This window comes from Canis lupus, chromosome 34, assembly GCF_011100685.1.
Source record: "Canis lupus familiaris isolate Mischka breed German Shepherd chromosome 34, alternate assembly UU_Cfam_GSD_1.0, whole genome shotgun sequence".
NCBI lineage: Eukaryota > Metazoa > Chordata > Mammalia > Carnivora > Canidae > Canis > Canis lupus.
Window position 1 is genome coordinate 12,834,504 of NC_049255.1, and position 17,321 is coordinate 12,851,824.

A 17,321-nucleotide genomic window follows, 5' to 3' on the forward strand; every position below is an offset into this window, starting at 1 on the left:
CCTCAAAGTAATAGTGCAGTACTTTATTTTTCACTTATGAAGAAACTATCCCACCACTTGGGAAGTATACGCTGGTTTATTTAAATAAAGCAGTTATAGTGCATTTCTGCAGAAAGTCCACTGAACCATAAATTTTGTACAGTGACTACAGTAGAAGTAATGACTCTTCTCATGGTTTCTATTGCATAAGTAGGTTAATAAAAGGAGCTATATAGTATTATGAAATAAATTCATAATTTTTTTGAAATATCTGTCTTCCATTTGGATTTTTCTTATGTCTTCCTTGCCATTATAACTGTGTCTAAGTATATATTTATGTATACTTTTATATATACATAACTATAGTGTTAAATGCTGATTTCTTTTGATTTTAGAAAAGGCTAGTAATAGTAAGTTTTAAAAGTGTTTGGAAAGATTACATAGTTGAAAATTTAGATATCTAGGCCTTTTGAATAACATGCAAGAATGTTTTTTGTTTTGTTTTGTCTTTTCCACACAGACACTATTGTGTAACTATCCCTGAAATTCTACCCAAACTGCTTCTGTCCGTTAAATGGAATTCTAGAGATGAAGTAGCTCAGGTAAATGCATGTTTGAGATTACAGAATAACTGTCATATAAAATTGGTGTGTCACTCAAATTGTTTTCTCTCAGAAACAATAATATTAAATATTATGTTTTATGTTAATAGAGAAAAATACTATTCACACCACTTCCACTGATGAAGTTAATTAGAATTGAACATTTTAAGCACCGAATTCATAAGGAGGGCTCTTAACGAATTTTAAAATAAGAAAGTAAGAAAATGTCTTAGAGGGTCCTTCACAACTATCTTTGCTTTTTAAATAGATTTATTGTCTTTCTCATAACAGATGTACTGCTTAGTAAAAGATTGGCCTCCAATCAAACCTGAACAAGCTATGGAGCTTCTGGACTGTAATTACCCAGATCCTATGGTTCGAGGTTTTGCTGTTCGGTGCTTGGAAAAATACTTAACAGATGACAAGCTTTCTCAGTACCTAATTCAGCTAGTACAGGTAAAATATTGTAAAACAAAAATATAATGTTTTATTCTAATCTGTGCAACTTTATCCAAACTGTGGATCTTTATCTATACTGGTTTTACACTTTTTAAAAAATCGGTTCTAAGGGTTCCTGGTGGCTCAGTCAGTTAAGCATCTGCCTTAGGCTTAGGTCATGATCCCAGGGTCCTGGGATTGAGCCCCGCATTGGACTCCTTGCTCAGTAGGGAGCCTGCTTCTCTTTTTCCCTCTCCCTCTGCTTGCTGCTCCCCCTGCTTGTCTCCTGCACTCTCCCGCTCTCTCTCTGTCAAATAAGTAAATAAAATCTTTTAAAACATAAAATAATAAAAATAAATAAAAGTCAGTTTTATTACCAGTATTACCTACTTTCTTAAAATGTTTCTTTAAGTCCAACCCTGCAAAAACTGACCCTGATCAATACAACGTTGTCTTTGTTTGTGTTTAATCACATAGGTCCTAAAATACGAACAATATTTGGATAACCTGCTTGTGAGATTTTTACTCAAGAAAGCATTGACTAATCAAAGGATTGGGCATTTTTTCTTTTGGCATTTAAAGTAAGTCACGTTATTTTCCCATTAAATTCTTTAGATATATATTACTTGCTTTCTTAATAGATCTATAAATATTATGTACATACTGTTTTTGTTTGTCTGAGTTTTCCATAATGAAAGTTAGTTGTACCAGTGGTAAGCTTTCTTTCAGCTTTTTCTCTTTAATATTAAATTCAGTTTTGAATTTTATATAGAAATGAGAGCTGAAATGTTTTTAAAGACTTTGATATTACTTTAAGCAAAGAAAAATTTGCTAGATTAATATTGGTTAATACTGCAGTTGATTTTACTGTATGTGTGGATTAAAATACCCAAAATAAAGGAAAATAATCCTAACTTGGAATTCAGAACAATAGTGACTGAAATCCCAAGTTTTTTAACTAGGAAACAAGCTAATTAAGAATAAAAAGTATTTTGGAGAATAATATGATCTATCTTATACTCAAGGTGAGATCATAAGCCATATACTGTTTTCTAAATTTAGAAAGATTTATAATTAACTTGATTTTTTTTTATAATTAACTTGGTCTTTTAAATGTTAAAAATGAATCAAAATGGAATCTTGAAGCTAGGTTTAAAATAACTTAAATTCAAAGACAGTATGAAAAAGGGACATGTATGCCACAGGGTCAAATAGTACTCACTGAGCTTGTCACTCCCTCCCTGTCCATTTTATTACTTTTGTGCTGATTTGTTTCATGTTTATATATCTTTATTTTTAAGCTCTTATTTAAATTCCAGTTAACATGCAGTGTAATGTTATTAGTATTATAATATGTACAATATGGTGATTAAACACTTCTATAGAACTCACTTCTGGTGCTCATCATTAAAGCAAGTGCACTCCTTAATCCCCATCACCTATTTCACCCAGCCACCAACCACCTCCCCTCCGGTAACCATCAGTTTGTTTTATGTGGTTAATATATCTTGTGCTAAGATTAGTAAATGAAAAGTAGTTAAAATAGGCCTAAAAACTAGTTTATTAAATTTACAGTTCCAGGAGCTATCTTAAATTCTTGATTATTTTGCCTTCAAATGATAAATTTTAAATCATGTTATAACATTGAAATGTTATAACATTTATTAGATTTCAAAAATGGGTTTTATTATTTTCTTAAGATTATATACATATATACATATACTTATTTTAGGCCATATATATCATGAGTGTTGGGGGGATTCTTCTTTTTTTTACTAATCTTATACTGCTCTTTTAGATCTGAGATGCACAATAAAACGGTTAGTCAGAGGTTTGGCCTGCTTTTGGAGTCCTATTGCCGTGCTTGTGGGATGTATTTGAAGCACCTAAATAGGCAAGTTGAGGCTATGGAAAAGCTCATTAACTTAACTGACATTCTCAAACAAGAGAAGAAGGATGAAACACAAAAGGTATGTAACTCTTTAGTTTGTTTTTGGGACTCTTCATTGCAGTGGGGCAGGGTAATCTGAGAGCCTGAGGTAGATGCAGATAGTAGGCGTTAGAATCAAGCATATCAGGATTTGGATCCAGGTGCCACCGCCTCTCAGCTGTGTAATGTTAGACACATTATTTAGTCTTTGAGACCCATTTTCCTCATTTATAAATGGTAATGATACTTTCTACATAGTATAGTTGTGAGAATTAAATTACAGGAGATGCGCTGAAGCACATACTACAGTCCCCAGAATGCAAGCAGTGCCCAGTAAATGTTAGTTCTTTCTTCTTTCACTTCCTTGTCTTTTCACAGTCCTAACTTTTAAAATAAGTTTTTCTGGGACACCTGGGTGGCTCAGCACTTGAGCACCTGCCTTTGGCCCAGGGCATGATCCTGGAGTCCCGGGATAGAGTCCCACATCAGGCTCCCTGCATGAACCCGCGTCTCTCTCTGCCTGTGTTTCTGCCTCTCTCTCTCTGTGTCTCTCGTGAATAAATAAATAAAATCTTAAATAAAGAGCCCCCACGCATGAAGAATGTAAATTAGCAGTACTGATGAATTTCCTAACATCTTCATTAATACTGCATGAAAAAAAATTTTAAAGAAAGTTACTATATTAATATAAATGTCATAGTGTGACTTAGTTGATTTTATTAAACTCGTGGAATATAAGCTCAAATAAATGTTACTAGAAAATAATTGTGGGGTAGCCCAGTCAGTTAAGCATCTGACTCTTGATTTCGGCTCAGCTCATGTTCTCAGGGTAATGAAATCAAGCCCTGAGTCAGACTCCACAATAGGCATGGAGCCTGCTTAAGATACTCTCTCTTCCTCTGCCCCTCTCCACCTTGCTCATGCTCTGTCTCTAAAAAAATAATAAAATAAAATAAAATAAAAAAATAAAATAAAATAAAATAAAATAAATAAAATATAATAATAGTGCTGTTTCTGATGCTAAAATCATGAGCTAGAGGGGACTAAACTGCTTTGAAGGAATAAATTTTATTATATTTATATTGTAACAGGTAAGAAAAAGGAAACTAAATATTAGTTAAATTTGCAAATATAGGCATTTCTTTAAGCTGGAATTTTCATTTCAAAGGTTGGCTCTGATACAGTGGACTAATCAGAAATGTCAAAGTCATTACATTAGTATTGGCTTAAATGGGATCGTGATGAACAAAAGCAGTTTCTTTGAGTGGTTCCATGCTTTATCCTAAAAATGATAAAGCATAGGAAGCAGTGTGCTAACATTAGGATTGATAGGGATAGAAAAAGAAATGCCTTTATGTCAGCAAGAGCTGCCGTAGTCAGTGAAAACTAGATTTTCTAGCTACTCACTTATCCATAGTGAAAAAGAAAAAAAAAAAAAGTTATTACTAAAATTATAGCATGAAAATTAATTTATTATGAATTCCTAGCTCTTAACCTCTTTTGCCCCCCACTCACCTTTTATATTTATGATAGATGAAGATTTCCTAAAATAATGGCAGTTTGGGTACCTGGATGGCTCAGTTGGTAAAGCATCTGCCTTTGGCTCAGGTCATGATCCTGAAGTCTCAGGATCAAGCCCTATATTAGGCTTCCCGCTCAGTGAAAAGTCAGCCTCTCCCTCTGTCCTCCCCCTGCTCCCTCTCTCTCTCACTCATTCTCTCTCTCACACAAATAAAATCTTTTTTAAAAAATTAAAAAAAAAAAACATGAAATGGCAGTTGTTGCATAATATAACTCAGCAGTCTGGGCTCTGATTTCAGTTGATTAAAAAGAGATGTTTCTGCATACATACGGGAACCTGAGTATAGTGTGAGACTCAGTTTAACAAATGTTTTTATAAGTCCTTTTCCAGTTTCCTTTAGCCTCACTAGACCTTTTCTACTCAAGAGAGAAAATGAGTATGTTTTCTGCAACACATAAAAGTAAAGTTACTAAGCTAACACAAGATCTCCGTAGTTTTTCCTCTAGAACAAAGATCAGCAAACTTTTTCTGGAAAGGCCAGATAGTAAATATTTTAGACTTTGCAGGCCATGCAATCTCTGATGTAACTACTCATCTCTGCTCTTCTAGTGTGAAAGCCACCAATATCTAAATGAATGGGCATGGCTATATCCAGTGCAATCTGATTTACAAAAACTGGCATAGTTGACCAAGTCCTGCTCTAGAGCCAAAACATGGGCTGTGTCAGCGGGGCTCTTACGGGAGAGTAGGCCATGCTGTCCTTCCTGCCTCTCCCTGAGTTGTGTTACTCTGTGTGATAGAAACCTTTCTAATCTGAATACAGGATATTAATTCATAGTCTATACAATACTGAGGTTCCAACATATAAAAGAGATTAGCAATTAGTTTTACTTTTCAGGAAATCAGTTTCTAAACATGAGTGTGCCCATTTATCAGGTACAGATGAAGTTTTTAGTTGAGCAAATGCGGCGACCAGATTTCATGGATGCTCTACAAGGTTTTCTATCTCCTCTAAATCCTGCTCATCAACTAGGAAATCTCAGGTAATGTACCTTATTGGAAGTTTTATTGATATATTTAAACAAGTACACTTCCTGGAGAAAATCTTGAGAAAAAATAAGTCCATTTTAATCAGAATATTCAATTATATGCTTCCCTCTCCCATTATCCTACCCTGCAAAATAAGAGTTGTTCAGGTTTCTTAAGTTCAGAACTGCATTTAGTCAGAATGAGTTTTTATTACTTTAATAATAGAGTTTAAAACTTTCTCTGGCCAGAATTTCTGGTTTCATAGGATAAAAAAATGAAATATAATATCTGTAAAATGAATGGCATATCCCTATATTTGTTGAAAATTCATATGCTATTATATAAGAAAGTTTTAAGCTTAATATTTATTTTTTTCCTTGTACTCCCTTAGAATTGAATTCATAAATGAAATTGAGGAGAAGGTTTTAAATTTTTATAACACTTCAAGAAACTATACTGTCTGTATTTTAAAAGAAATTTGAGGGTAGAAAAAATTTAAAAAGTAAGGTGCCTAGTAAAGTTTTTAACTATTTTAAAGGCTTGAAGAGTGTCGAATTATGTCCTCTGCAAAAAGGCCACTGTGGTTGAATTGGGAGAACCCAGACATCATGTCAGAGTTACTCTTTCAGAACAATGAGATCATCTTTAAAAATGGGGATGGTAAGAAAGAGTATTAATGAACTTATGATGCATGAATTTAGCTATCTTTTTATACACAGGATATTTATGAACCATGAAAACTACTGAAAGCCATTTAAGGAATATGCATGTGGTAAAATATATAACATTATAATATTAAACAGATGTCTTAACCTTTGGACTATGTTAATCCTTTAAAAAGAAGTACTAAATTTAGAATTGAAAGGCCTGAAATAAGTTTCTAACTATTATTTACTTAGCTGTGTGTGTATCCATTCATTCCATAAATATTTGATGTGCTGGGCCATCAAATTGTAAGAATAAACAAAACAGAATCCCTGCCCTCTTAAAGTTTACAGTCCAGCAGAGAGAAGAGAGACATTAAACAAATAATTACAAAAATAAAATTACAATATGGTACAAAAGAAAAGTATAGTCTACTAAGAAATCATATAAAAGAAGGTCCTAATGTACTTGGAAACAGGCTGTGGCAGGAAGCAGTAGGCATATCATTGATGGGTTTCTATTGATAAATGACTTTTCGGCCCTGAATTCTGTTAACCCCAATATTTATAAACAGGTTCAAATTTAAGGATTAAAAACATAGGTACTTTAAATATTTTAATTTAAAATTTTTGTGAAATACATGCTAGCTTATCCTACATATATAGATGGATTTGTGCAGATATTTAGAAATGGTTTAAAAGGGGATCCCTGGGTGGCTCAGCAGTTTGGCGCCTGCCTTTGGCCCAGGGTGCCAGCCTGGAGTCCCGGGATCGAGTCCCACATCGGGCTCCCGGCATGGAGCCTGCTTCTCCCTCTGCCTGTGTCTCTGCCTCTCTCTCTCTCTGTGTCTATCATAAATAAATAAATAAATCTTTTTAAAAAATGGTTTAAAGAATCAAAATATTGCTTCCTTTTAGATTAATTTGAAAAGTAAATTCAGCTATCTTTATATTCTGTTTGAAAGCAACATGATGACATGACACCAGATTTGCATTTATGGCATTAAGTGGTGATACATATTATTTGAATTGCAGATTTACGACAAGATATGCTAACACTTCAAATAATTCGCATTATGGAAAATATCTGGCAAAATCAAGGTCTTGATCTTCGGTAGGTAACCAGTAAGGCAACATATATGTTGAAAGTTATCCTGAAAAAGTGAACTATTAGTAAATATCAGTTATAAAGCATAAAGGAGCATGTATTTGTGAAGAAATGTAGGGAGTAGTAATTAATACTAGTTGATTACAACTGCTTTCATTTGTCTTCCTCTTTCTTGGCATAGAATAGCTAAGAGATTCAGCTAGGCAAGAACTATCTCTAATAAACTGGCAAAGACTCTGCAGCTGTGTCTGGGATGTGACTGTTTAGGACAGGACATAGGAGACACAAATGCCCCCTATTTTCTTTCAGGAGTTAAGAGGTTAAAACAAAGTTTCTTTCATAATATACATTTTCTAATTTTAAAACATTATAAGGCCTCTAATCTTAAATCAGTTTGACAAGGAAAATTTATGAAAAGAACTCCTCTTAAAGTTTTCCCATTCTGTTCGTTTCTGCCCAACCTTCTACAGTTATATCTAAGTTTTCTGTCATGCTTCATCTTGTCCTTATTATTTGTTTCTCACAGTGTTTCCTTCTCTTTCTCATCTCTTTGCAAATGTAGAGTCATTCCAGCAAAGGCAGCTCTCTCCAAAAGCATTTTTGTCCATAAGTGGACATAGGAGTCAACTCTAGCTGTAGCAGCAGAGCAGGTTAGGGTTTATTTGTATGACTCTTAAAGATTGAGGGTAACTAGTATATAAAAATACATCAATGACACATAGTAGAACCCTCTTGTTGCAAAGAAGAAAAATGGACGTGTCAAATAACTTGCTAAAGCACAAAATTAAGTCATCAACTTCAAATTTTTAACTCATGATTCTTTGCTTAATCCCTTCGGCTTTCCAAAAAACAATGTTGAATGAATCAAGTTTCTTCTTTTGGTATAATTTTCTGTGTCTGAGAGATACACATGTCATTACTACCACTGCCCCCAAGGAAGTACAAAACAAAAGAGAATGCAGAACTGGACAGAGTAAAGGATTTAACTATATAACTCTGGTAATTACTGTATTTAATTGTAAATAAATGACTGTGCTAAAAAGCATTTAAAGTTAAGCTAGATCATTGGAATGTAAGTTAGATCTTCAAAATATTTTTAAATCTTAGGATATTTTCTAAATTCTTTTAACATAAATAACTTAAAATTTTTTATTTGAAGTTTGATTTTAAATAAAAAATTTATTTAAAAAATGTCAGAGCATTTTTATCTAAAACTTGGATTCTCTGTTTTGTTGTTGTTCTTTATATAACAACCCTTATAGGACTGTGTGACTCTTTAAACTATGAGCATGCTCAACAGTAATAAAATTGAAAAGTAAAGTAAGAGAGAATGAACAGGATTCCAACCTTTAGAAATTCCTGTATTTACCAGGGCAGATAGAAGGAAAGATTCCATAAAAGAAATAGTCAAAGGGATAGCTAGATCAGAATAAGTATTTCACAGAACCCAAAAGAGGGGAGAGATTCACAGTTTACAGTGATCGGGTGCTTCAGGGGATGTAAGAGCCTAAGGACTATGAAAAAGCCCTTAGATTGGATGATTCATGGTTAACTATAAGAAAAGTTGAGTCAGTAGAATGGTAGGCATAGAAGTTACGTTACATGGAATTGAGAAAATGAAAATAAGTGTAGACTATTCCTTTTAGGAACTTAAGTAAAAGAAAGAAAGCATGGACAGTAGTAGCTTATGAGAACAACAGAGTTCTTTCGTACTTATGTGCCAATTGGGATGTTTCCAATTGGGATTTTTTTTCATATTCTCTTTAAATGCTCACATCTCCCTTGACTACATGTCCTTTTTAATACCCTGTGATGAATGGGAGGTACCCATATAGCAGTTCTGCTGCAGACCCAAATATGGTTTTATCAAGAAAAGGCATTTGTGGGTGATTACAGTTGCAAGCCAAACTAGCTGCTTTTTCCATGGGACGCTATTTTTACTTAAATAACTAATAGGCAAGCTTTGGTTATTGAAACACGGGTATTTGCCTGACATTTTCTAGAAAATGAATGAATGATAGGATGTCTTTGAGCTTTCAAGCAAAAATTAAAATTTGGAAAAACTTGTATGCACCACCAGAAGCATAAGAGCTTCCCCAAAGTAAAGATTTTTCTGATGAGATCAGAGGCAATATTAACAATTGTGATTTTTTTTTTAGTTGGTATAATGAAAGTATCACCATCTGAAAGGTGATACTTTATAACTCAGTGAACTAATATCTTCCAAATGACCGACGTAGGATATAAAGTCACATGTGAAGCCATACTTAAAAAAATTAGAAAATATGGGAAAGTGTCACTCTTATTACTAAGAGTTTTTTAATATAATATTTTTGTTTCATAAAAGATATTATTTATATGATCAATAATATTTTTTTATTTTTAAATGAATTGATGCTTAATTTTTAAATTTTCTCTATTTTGATTGCTAATATCATTAAATATAATCCACATAAATAAAAGCTCCTTGGGATCTCAGTAATTTTTAAGAGTATAAAGTGAGTCTTGAGACCAAAAATTTGAGAACTACTGCCCTGAAGTATTATTTAGATGTCAGTTAAACTGAAATTCACCCATATTTTTAAAGTTAAAAATGTTTATAAAATTTTAATTGCCACAGTAATCTTCTTAATGCTTTTCTCTTATACAATTAAATGCTTTCTTACTTGAAGATTATAACAAATGATGGCAGATAATTTTGAGAATTTTTCTAGTATTTTTCTAATTTTATTTTATTTTATTTTATTTTTCTAATTTTAAAAGAAAACTAAAGGAGTAAAGGTTGTGTGTGAAAATTTGCAAAAAGAATATTCCTGTATTAGCCTACTAGGATATTTGCTAATTTAAAATTCCATCATTTAATTGCAAATGTTTTCATCTTTTTTCAGAATGTTACCTTATGGTTGTCTGTCAATCGGTGACTGTGTGGGACTTATTGAGGTGGTGCGAAATTCTCACACTATTATGCAGATTCAGTGCAAAGGTGGCCTGAAAGGTGCACTGCAGTTCAACAGCCACACACTACACCAGTGGCTCAAAGACAAGAACAAAGGAGAAATGTGAGTTTATTATTCTTCTCTTCCTATGTCAATCTAAGGTTTGGTTAGACGAGTCTTTTAACAATTCTGTACATTTCTTTGAGACCAGAGAAAACATTTGTACTTACTTTGAAAAGAAATATGCTCACCTTTTGAAATATTTGAGATTTTATGTTTGAATGATCAGAATTACTTATGATTGTGGGGAAACCCTATATACCCAACTTTATACATCCAATTTTAGGTATCTAAAATGGGTTTTTCTTTATTGCTTATTCTTTTTTTAAAGGTCAACATTGAACATTTCAAAATTTACTTTCTAGTTCATTGTTAAAATGGTTAGAAAAAAATTTTTTTCATGATACGTTCAGTATTTATTCACCATAAGAAGAATTATGCTTTAGTCAGAGGATATCTAGAAATGTCCTTTCTATCTCAAATCTTTGGACATAATTACTTCCTCTTCTTCATGTCAATGATTGTTTTCATTCTTCAATACAGATTTGACCATCTTTTCTCAATTTGGACTGGATTACTCTATATTTCCACACTACTCTCATCAGGTGTTTATTTCTTCTTTGTAGATATGATGCAGCCATTGACCTGTTCACACGTTCATGTGCTGGATATTGTGTTGCTACCTTCATTTTGGGAATTGGAGATCGTCACAATAGTAACATCATGGTTAAAGATGATGGACAAGTAATAGCTTTCTCTTTTTAAAATGTTTCAGCATTCATTCTTAAATTTATTAATTCAGGATATTGTACTTCTGCATTTGTCAAGCTATAATGTAATTCTTTATTTTTGAAAGCTGTTTCATATAGATTTTGGACACTTTTTGGACCATAAGAAGAAAAAATTTGGTTATAAACGGGAACGTGTGCCATTTGTTTTGACACAGGATTTCTTAATAGTGATTAGTAAAGGAGCCCAGGAATGCACAAAAACAAGAGAATTTGAGAGGTAAGTTCAAGAAATCAAAAATACAAAATACAGAATTCTTGCTGCTCTATCAAAAATCATTGATATTTTTCAATATAAAATGTTTTATTAACATTTTAGCATAACTGAGTATCTTAATGTATTTATTTATTGTGCAATGCTATGAAGAAAAATGGAAAGAAAAAATCAATGTATTAAGTTAATCAAGGCCTGACATGATTTACTTAGTTAATTAAGACCTAAGAAAGTGATTCTCAAACTTCTAACTATAATAAAGGTTTTTATTTACTGCTGTGTAAGTAATTGGACTATGTCTTCTCTATACTGTTAAATAATGTATAGTGCTTAAGACAGCATTTCTTCATCCTATGATTTAAGGAAATCAGTCAACTATAATTATCAGGTTTATTCTTAATTTTTCTGACTGCCTTCTGGTAGATCATCAGTCTATCTTAAACCTTAAATTGCTTTCTAAAACTTTCTATAAAATTCCACTTTATCTGTAACTCTGTCCTGGCCCTAGCCTAAATCCTAAAGCCTTCAGTATGGACCAATTCTTACATTTAATAAATCCCTAGTAAACTACTGAGGTGCCATGCTAGGTGCTGGTGATAAAGCAGTAAACAGAATCCTTATGGACTCTCAAAGTTTATATTCTAGTGTGGGGTAAAGAGGACAGAAAGTGTTGATAAGGGGAGTCGGGAGAGGAGTGGTATTTTTTATAGGTTTGCCCCAGAAGGCCTCTCTAATGGATGTGACATTTGAGCAGAGACCTGAAGGTATTAATCCCATTTGCTCCATACTGATCAAACTGTTCTTATTACTTATAGGTTTCAGGAGATGTGTTACAAGGCTTACCTAGCTATTCGGCAGCATGCCAATCTCTTCATAAATCTTTTCTCAATGATGCTTGGCTCTGGAATGCCAGAACTACAATCTTTTGATGATATTGCATACATTCGAAAGACCCTAGCTTTAGATAAAACTGAACAAGAGGCTTTGGAATATTTCATGAAACAAATGAATGATGCACATCATGGTGGCTGGACAACAAAAATGGATTGGATCTTCCACACCATTAAGCAGCATGCTTTGAACTGAAATGATAACTGAGAAACCGAAAGCTCATTATCTGGATTCTATACTGCACTGTTAATAACTGTCAACAGGCAAAGACTGATTGCATAGGAATTGCACAATCCATGAACAGCATTAGAATTTACACAAGAACAGAAATAAAATACTATATAATTTAAATAATGTAAACGCAAACAGGGTTTGAGAGCACTAAACTAGTTCATTTCAAAATTAAGCTTTAGAATAATGCGCAATTTCATGTTATGCCTTAAAGTCCAAAAAGGTAAACTTTGAAGATTGTTTGTATCTTTTTTTAAAAAAGAAAACAAAACAAAAAAACCCCAAAATATATAGAAATTATGGAGAAGGAAAAAGAATGATGTTCTTTTTTTGTCTTGCAAATGTTCTATGTTTTGAAATTGTGGACACAGCGAAGTCTATTATTGCATTAGGTCCAAGGAAACTGAAGTTTGGTGTTAAATTACATTGAGATTAGAAAAATAATGAAGATTTCTTATTTTTCCATTGCTGTTCAATTTATAGTTTGAAGTGGGTTTTTTTGACTCCTTGTTTAATGAAGAAAAATGCTTGGGGTGGAAGGGACTCTTGAGATTTCACCAGAGACTTCCTTTTTAATAAATCAAACCTTTTGATGATTTGAGGTCTTATCTGCAAAGTTTTGGAAGCAGTCACAAATGAGACCTGTTATAAGGTGGTGTTTTTGGGTTTTTTTTTTCTGGACAGTATTTACAAGAATCTGATTCTTACTTCCCAGGGAAATTCTGGGCTCCCACAAAGTAAAATAATCATTATAGAGAAAGAATGAGCAGGACTAGTTCTTGCTCCAGAATTGTACAGTATTCACCTTAGGTTGATTTTTTTTTCTCCTTTTGCAATTGAATTGAATACATTTTTCATGCATGTTTCCAGAAAATAGAAGTGAGTATTAATGTTATTAAAAAGATTATTTTTTTTATTAAAGGCTATTTATATTATAGAAACTATCATTAATATATATTCTTTATTTACATGATCTGTCCCATAGTCATGCATTGTTTTGCACCCCAAATTTTTTATTGTTCGTAGCAGCATGGTCAGCTTTCCTCTTGGTTTGTGGGTGAGGCTCAGGCACTATCCCATTTATACCAATGACTAGTGTATAATTGCATAAGGAAAACAGATTAAAGTTCATCCTCTTTCTTTTTATTTCTTTGTTTTCATGTAACTCCCCCATTTTCCATCTCTTATAGTTGATAATGCCTCAGTCATGAAACCAGTTACCAAAATTAACACAATATAGAGTATCTTCCTGATTGCTTCAACCCCTCTGCTGAGGTATGCTCATGAATAATACTTTATAATATGGGGGAATAGAAACCACAAACTTTTTACCTTTTTAGGCTATTTATGCAATATCTGGATAATAAAAGTAGGATTTTAAACCATTTTAAGGTCATGTCCCATTTCCAAGCAATTAGGGCTCACTGTCCAACTTTATTAAATTGCATTTGAGTACAGGATACATTCTTAAACACTTTGGAAAACATTGACCCAAGGTGTAGGGGCTAATGCTAATCATCTCTCTAGACTCTGATATTTTACTCAGTATTTGAAATGAATGATTAATGCCCTAGGAAATAGCTTTAGCAAATGTCCAGGTGCCACACCAGAAAAAGTGCAATAATTTACTGACAGTTTTCTAGATTAGGCATATTATTGGAATACAACTTTATAAAAAGTGCACATTATATACTCTAGTAAAACAGCATCACTAAAACAATATTCATTTATGAAATCAGTTACCTATAATAGAAGTCTTGAATAGTGAATAAGGGACTCTAATACAAATACTCTTAATATTTGGCTATTTTAGAGCCCTTAAAGGGCCTAATTATTGGAGACTTAGGTACTTCACTAAAGCATGTATATAATATTGCCAACAAGAAAAATAAATTTGAAGATTAGGGGAACTTATTTCTGTAAACTGTCTTGGAATAGTTAAGAAGAATTTAAACTCCCATTTTAAGCAGGAAGCCAAATAGATTCTTTTGCAGATATAGATTTCATAACTTCTTAAAGCTTCTTTAACATTTTGTGCCTTTTAGATATATTCAGTTAATACATACTAACATCCCAGCCTTTTCTATATCAGGGATTAATTACAGGAAAACTCAATGAAATGGTACAAATCTGGAACTCTGATGGTGGAGACTGAAGACTTAACAGAGAACAGCGTTTTTACCTGAGTGCCAAAAAAGCTTTGAGCTTCCTTGCACAAAATTTATATGATCTTTGCATGTCTCACATCAGTCCAGCTAGTCCCCTTCCCCTGAGACCTCTCTACCATTAAAACACAAGCCACATAGCTTATTTCATCATTTACATTTATTTTCAATAGTTATTACAACCAAGTCTATTCTGTTGGAAGAAGTGTAGACAAATTTTACAAAGAATGATTAAACAATCTCGCTGAAAACAAAGTAAATTTTAAACAAATCCAAGCAGAGTTTAAGCAAACAACATTAAAAATAAGAAAAAAGGGTCAAGTCGTGCTCAGAAGGCAAAGCCAAAAATTGAACTGAATGCTACATGGGGTGACTAGGATGTCAAGTCAGGGGTAAGCTGTTTCCAGGTACTTCGGTGTCAGACCACTTTCATGGATTGGTCCGTTCCTGTGGCCAACCATCCTTGTCATTGAACATTGTATAACTGATTATTGACTCTACGGTTTCATGTAGTCACTTGAGAAATAGTTCCTTCAAGGTATTTTGTAGGGGGAAAAAACCAAGCAGGTTTAAGGAAAATAAAACCTAATTTTAAACACATTCTAGTAAGATAGACTCTGAAAATCATGTTTTAACTTTTTAATCATATTCTCAGCTATACAGAATCATTTATTTTGAAGATTTTTAGACTGCTGTTAATTTGAAATCTGTTAATCATATTGTAGAATTTGGTTTTTAAAAAAAAGATGTTTCTAATTGGATTTTTTAAAGAAGAATGGAATTTGGTCACTATTTTATGATAGAACCTAAGCTTTTTGTGGTTCTCAGTGTCCTCTGTAAAATTCAGTGTCAAAGTAATCTACTTTGAGGTTTTCCCTTTTAATCTGCTTTATATTACAAGCCCTTTAGGAAATGGGAACGTGGTGAATATACAATGAATTGTAAAATATTTTAATGTGTAATTTTTTCAACTGTGAAACTATGAATATTGGTTTTTTGATGAAAACAGCTGCTGATAAAGTATTTTGTGTAAAGTGTAGTTCTTATTAATCAGGAAAATAATCAATGACTTGATTAGAATGTATATACCCTCTTGGATTTTATTTTAAATGGATTGGTGGTTTTCACATAGGTAAAACACAGTCCATCTGTATTCTTTTTCCATCAAAAATTGAGTGATTTAGCATTACAAAAAAAATTATGAGCAGCCTATCTACTTTAAAGGAACCATGGAAATTTCACAGCACATAAACTTGGATTTGTTTCTTAATGATTTTGTAAATTCACCTAATTCATATTCTGACCAATAGCCCATGCTTGCCAACTCTTTGAAAAAAATTGATTTCCGGCATTATTTTAAGGCCAGCAGGTTAACTTTTTTCTTAATGTTTTAACTTTCTTTTGTTTCTATGTCTGCACAAACTGCAGACCTGGGCTGGACCCACACACTCAGAATCCACCTTAAAAATAAATTTTGATGTCCAAGACATCACTAAAATATTTCAGTTTAAAGACCATATGTGGTGTTAATGGACTGTGGTGCTTCTACTATTTAAAAACAACTTTCATACTTCAGATGTTTTTGAGAAGAGGGGAATGTAGAGGAGGAGGCAGAACAGGGAGGAGTTGTTTGAATGAGTTACAGTCTTCATGTCTGTTCTGTTCAGAGGGGGCACTTCCAAGGGGAGCCTTAGATGGAGCCTTCTAAGAGAAGGCAGGAAGTTGTGAGTATATTGTGTGTATCATGAGGGAATGAACTCTTCATCAAGATAGGATTGTGAAGGCTGAACTATAAAACTCAGCAGTGACAGGATCCTCAGATAACAATTCTTGGTGACAGAGTAATACAGCTGGGCTGTTTTTTAAAAATATAAACACAAACCATTTTTATTTTTTGATTATTACATTAAAAGTATAAGTGTATCTTATGTGCCACGGCCTGGGAAGCCTTTTTTCTTTTCTTTCAAAGGTCATGGGGTTTAGTTCAAGTTAACTATGGTCCTAATAAAATTGAATTGGTAACTCTACCTCAGAAGGTTAATAAGGAAAAAAAAAGTCACAATTCAGTACTTTAGGCTCTGATGTTACAGAAATTTCCAGAGCACCATAGTTTAGATTTATAAAAAGTCAGAGTTGGCATGCCTTGTTTTTAATGACATTGGAGACTTGAGAACAATTTTTGGTTAAAATTTAATCATGAATAAATTTAAAAATAAAAAAATTTTAATCATTGCTCCAGCCATGGAAAAGGCTCTAGCGCCAAGAGGCTTATGGTACTAGGTTCTTGAATTCGGCATTCGAAATCAGTTTGTTCTCTTTTCTTTATTATTAGTGAAATTAGTGTGTGTGTGTATTTGCACACATTTTTATTTGTGTACACACTGCTTGCTAGCCCTAGTCAAGAGGCATCTTTTATAAAAGATGTAAACATCAGGCTCTAAAGCTCCGAAGTGTTTAGAATTTATTAGGAGTTTCCCAAGTTGGGATGTTAGGTTTTAAATAAGCTTATTTCATCCGAGTATTCCACTTGATGAAGGTTTCACACTTCCTTTTTATCCATAAAGCACCATTCCTTCTCCTTAGTTTTAGACATGTTAATATTACAACCATGCTAGTTAGCATAAAGTGACAGTTATGAGCCACACGGAAATTTTCTGACTTAAGTTTTACACAACTACATATGAGTTTTAGTGGGGGGTGGGGGGTGTTTGGGGGTGGGGTGGGAATCAGTCCATTGTACGTTTAGTGTAGTTTAGGTAACTGATTTTCACTACCAACAGTAAG

The 17,321-nt window shown here is 33.1% G+C and overlaps 1 protein-coding gene across 3 annotated transcripts in view; it reads left to right on the top strand.

Moving 5' to 3' along the window:
• PIK3CA (phosphatidylinositol-4,5-bisphosphate 3-kinase catalytic subunit alpha) overlaps positions 1-15,621 on the top strand; it is a 79,005-nt gene extending 63,384 nt beyond the window's left edge. For 2 of the 3 annotated variants that reach the window (XM_038583405.1, XM_038583406.1), the window contains exons 11-21: positions 500-581; positions 873-1,037; positions 1,497-1,600; positions 2,818-2,989; positions 5,408-5,514; positions 6,039-6,160; positions 7,180-7,258; positions 10,141-10,311; positions 10,875-10,992; positions 11,105-11,256; positions 12,066-12,336. In XM_038583405.1, the coding sequence (XP_038439333.1) occupies positions 500-581; positions 873-1,037; positions 1,497-1,600; positions 2,818-2,989; positions 5,408-5,514; positions 6,039-6,160; positions 7,180-7,258; positions 10,141-10,311; positions 10,875-10,992; positions 11,105-11,256; positions 12,066-12,336 (1,543 nt within the window). Of the gene's footprint in view, positions 1-499; positions 582-872; positions 1,038-1,496; positions 1,601-2,817; positions 2,990-5,407; positions 5,515-6,038; positions 6,161-7,179; positions 7,259-10,140; positions 10,312-10,874; positions 10,993-11,104; positions 11,257-12,065 lie in introns of all 3 variants that reach the window. The other variant, XM_038583407.1, reaches the window with a different exon arrangement.
• Positions 15,622-17,321: the final 1,700 nt, after the last annotated feature.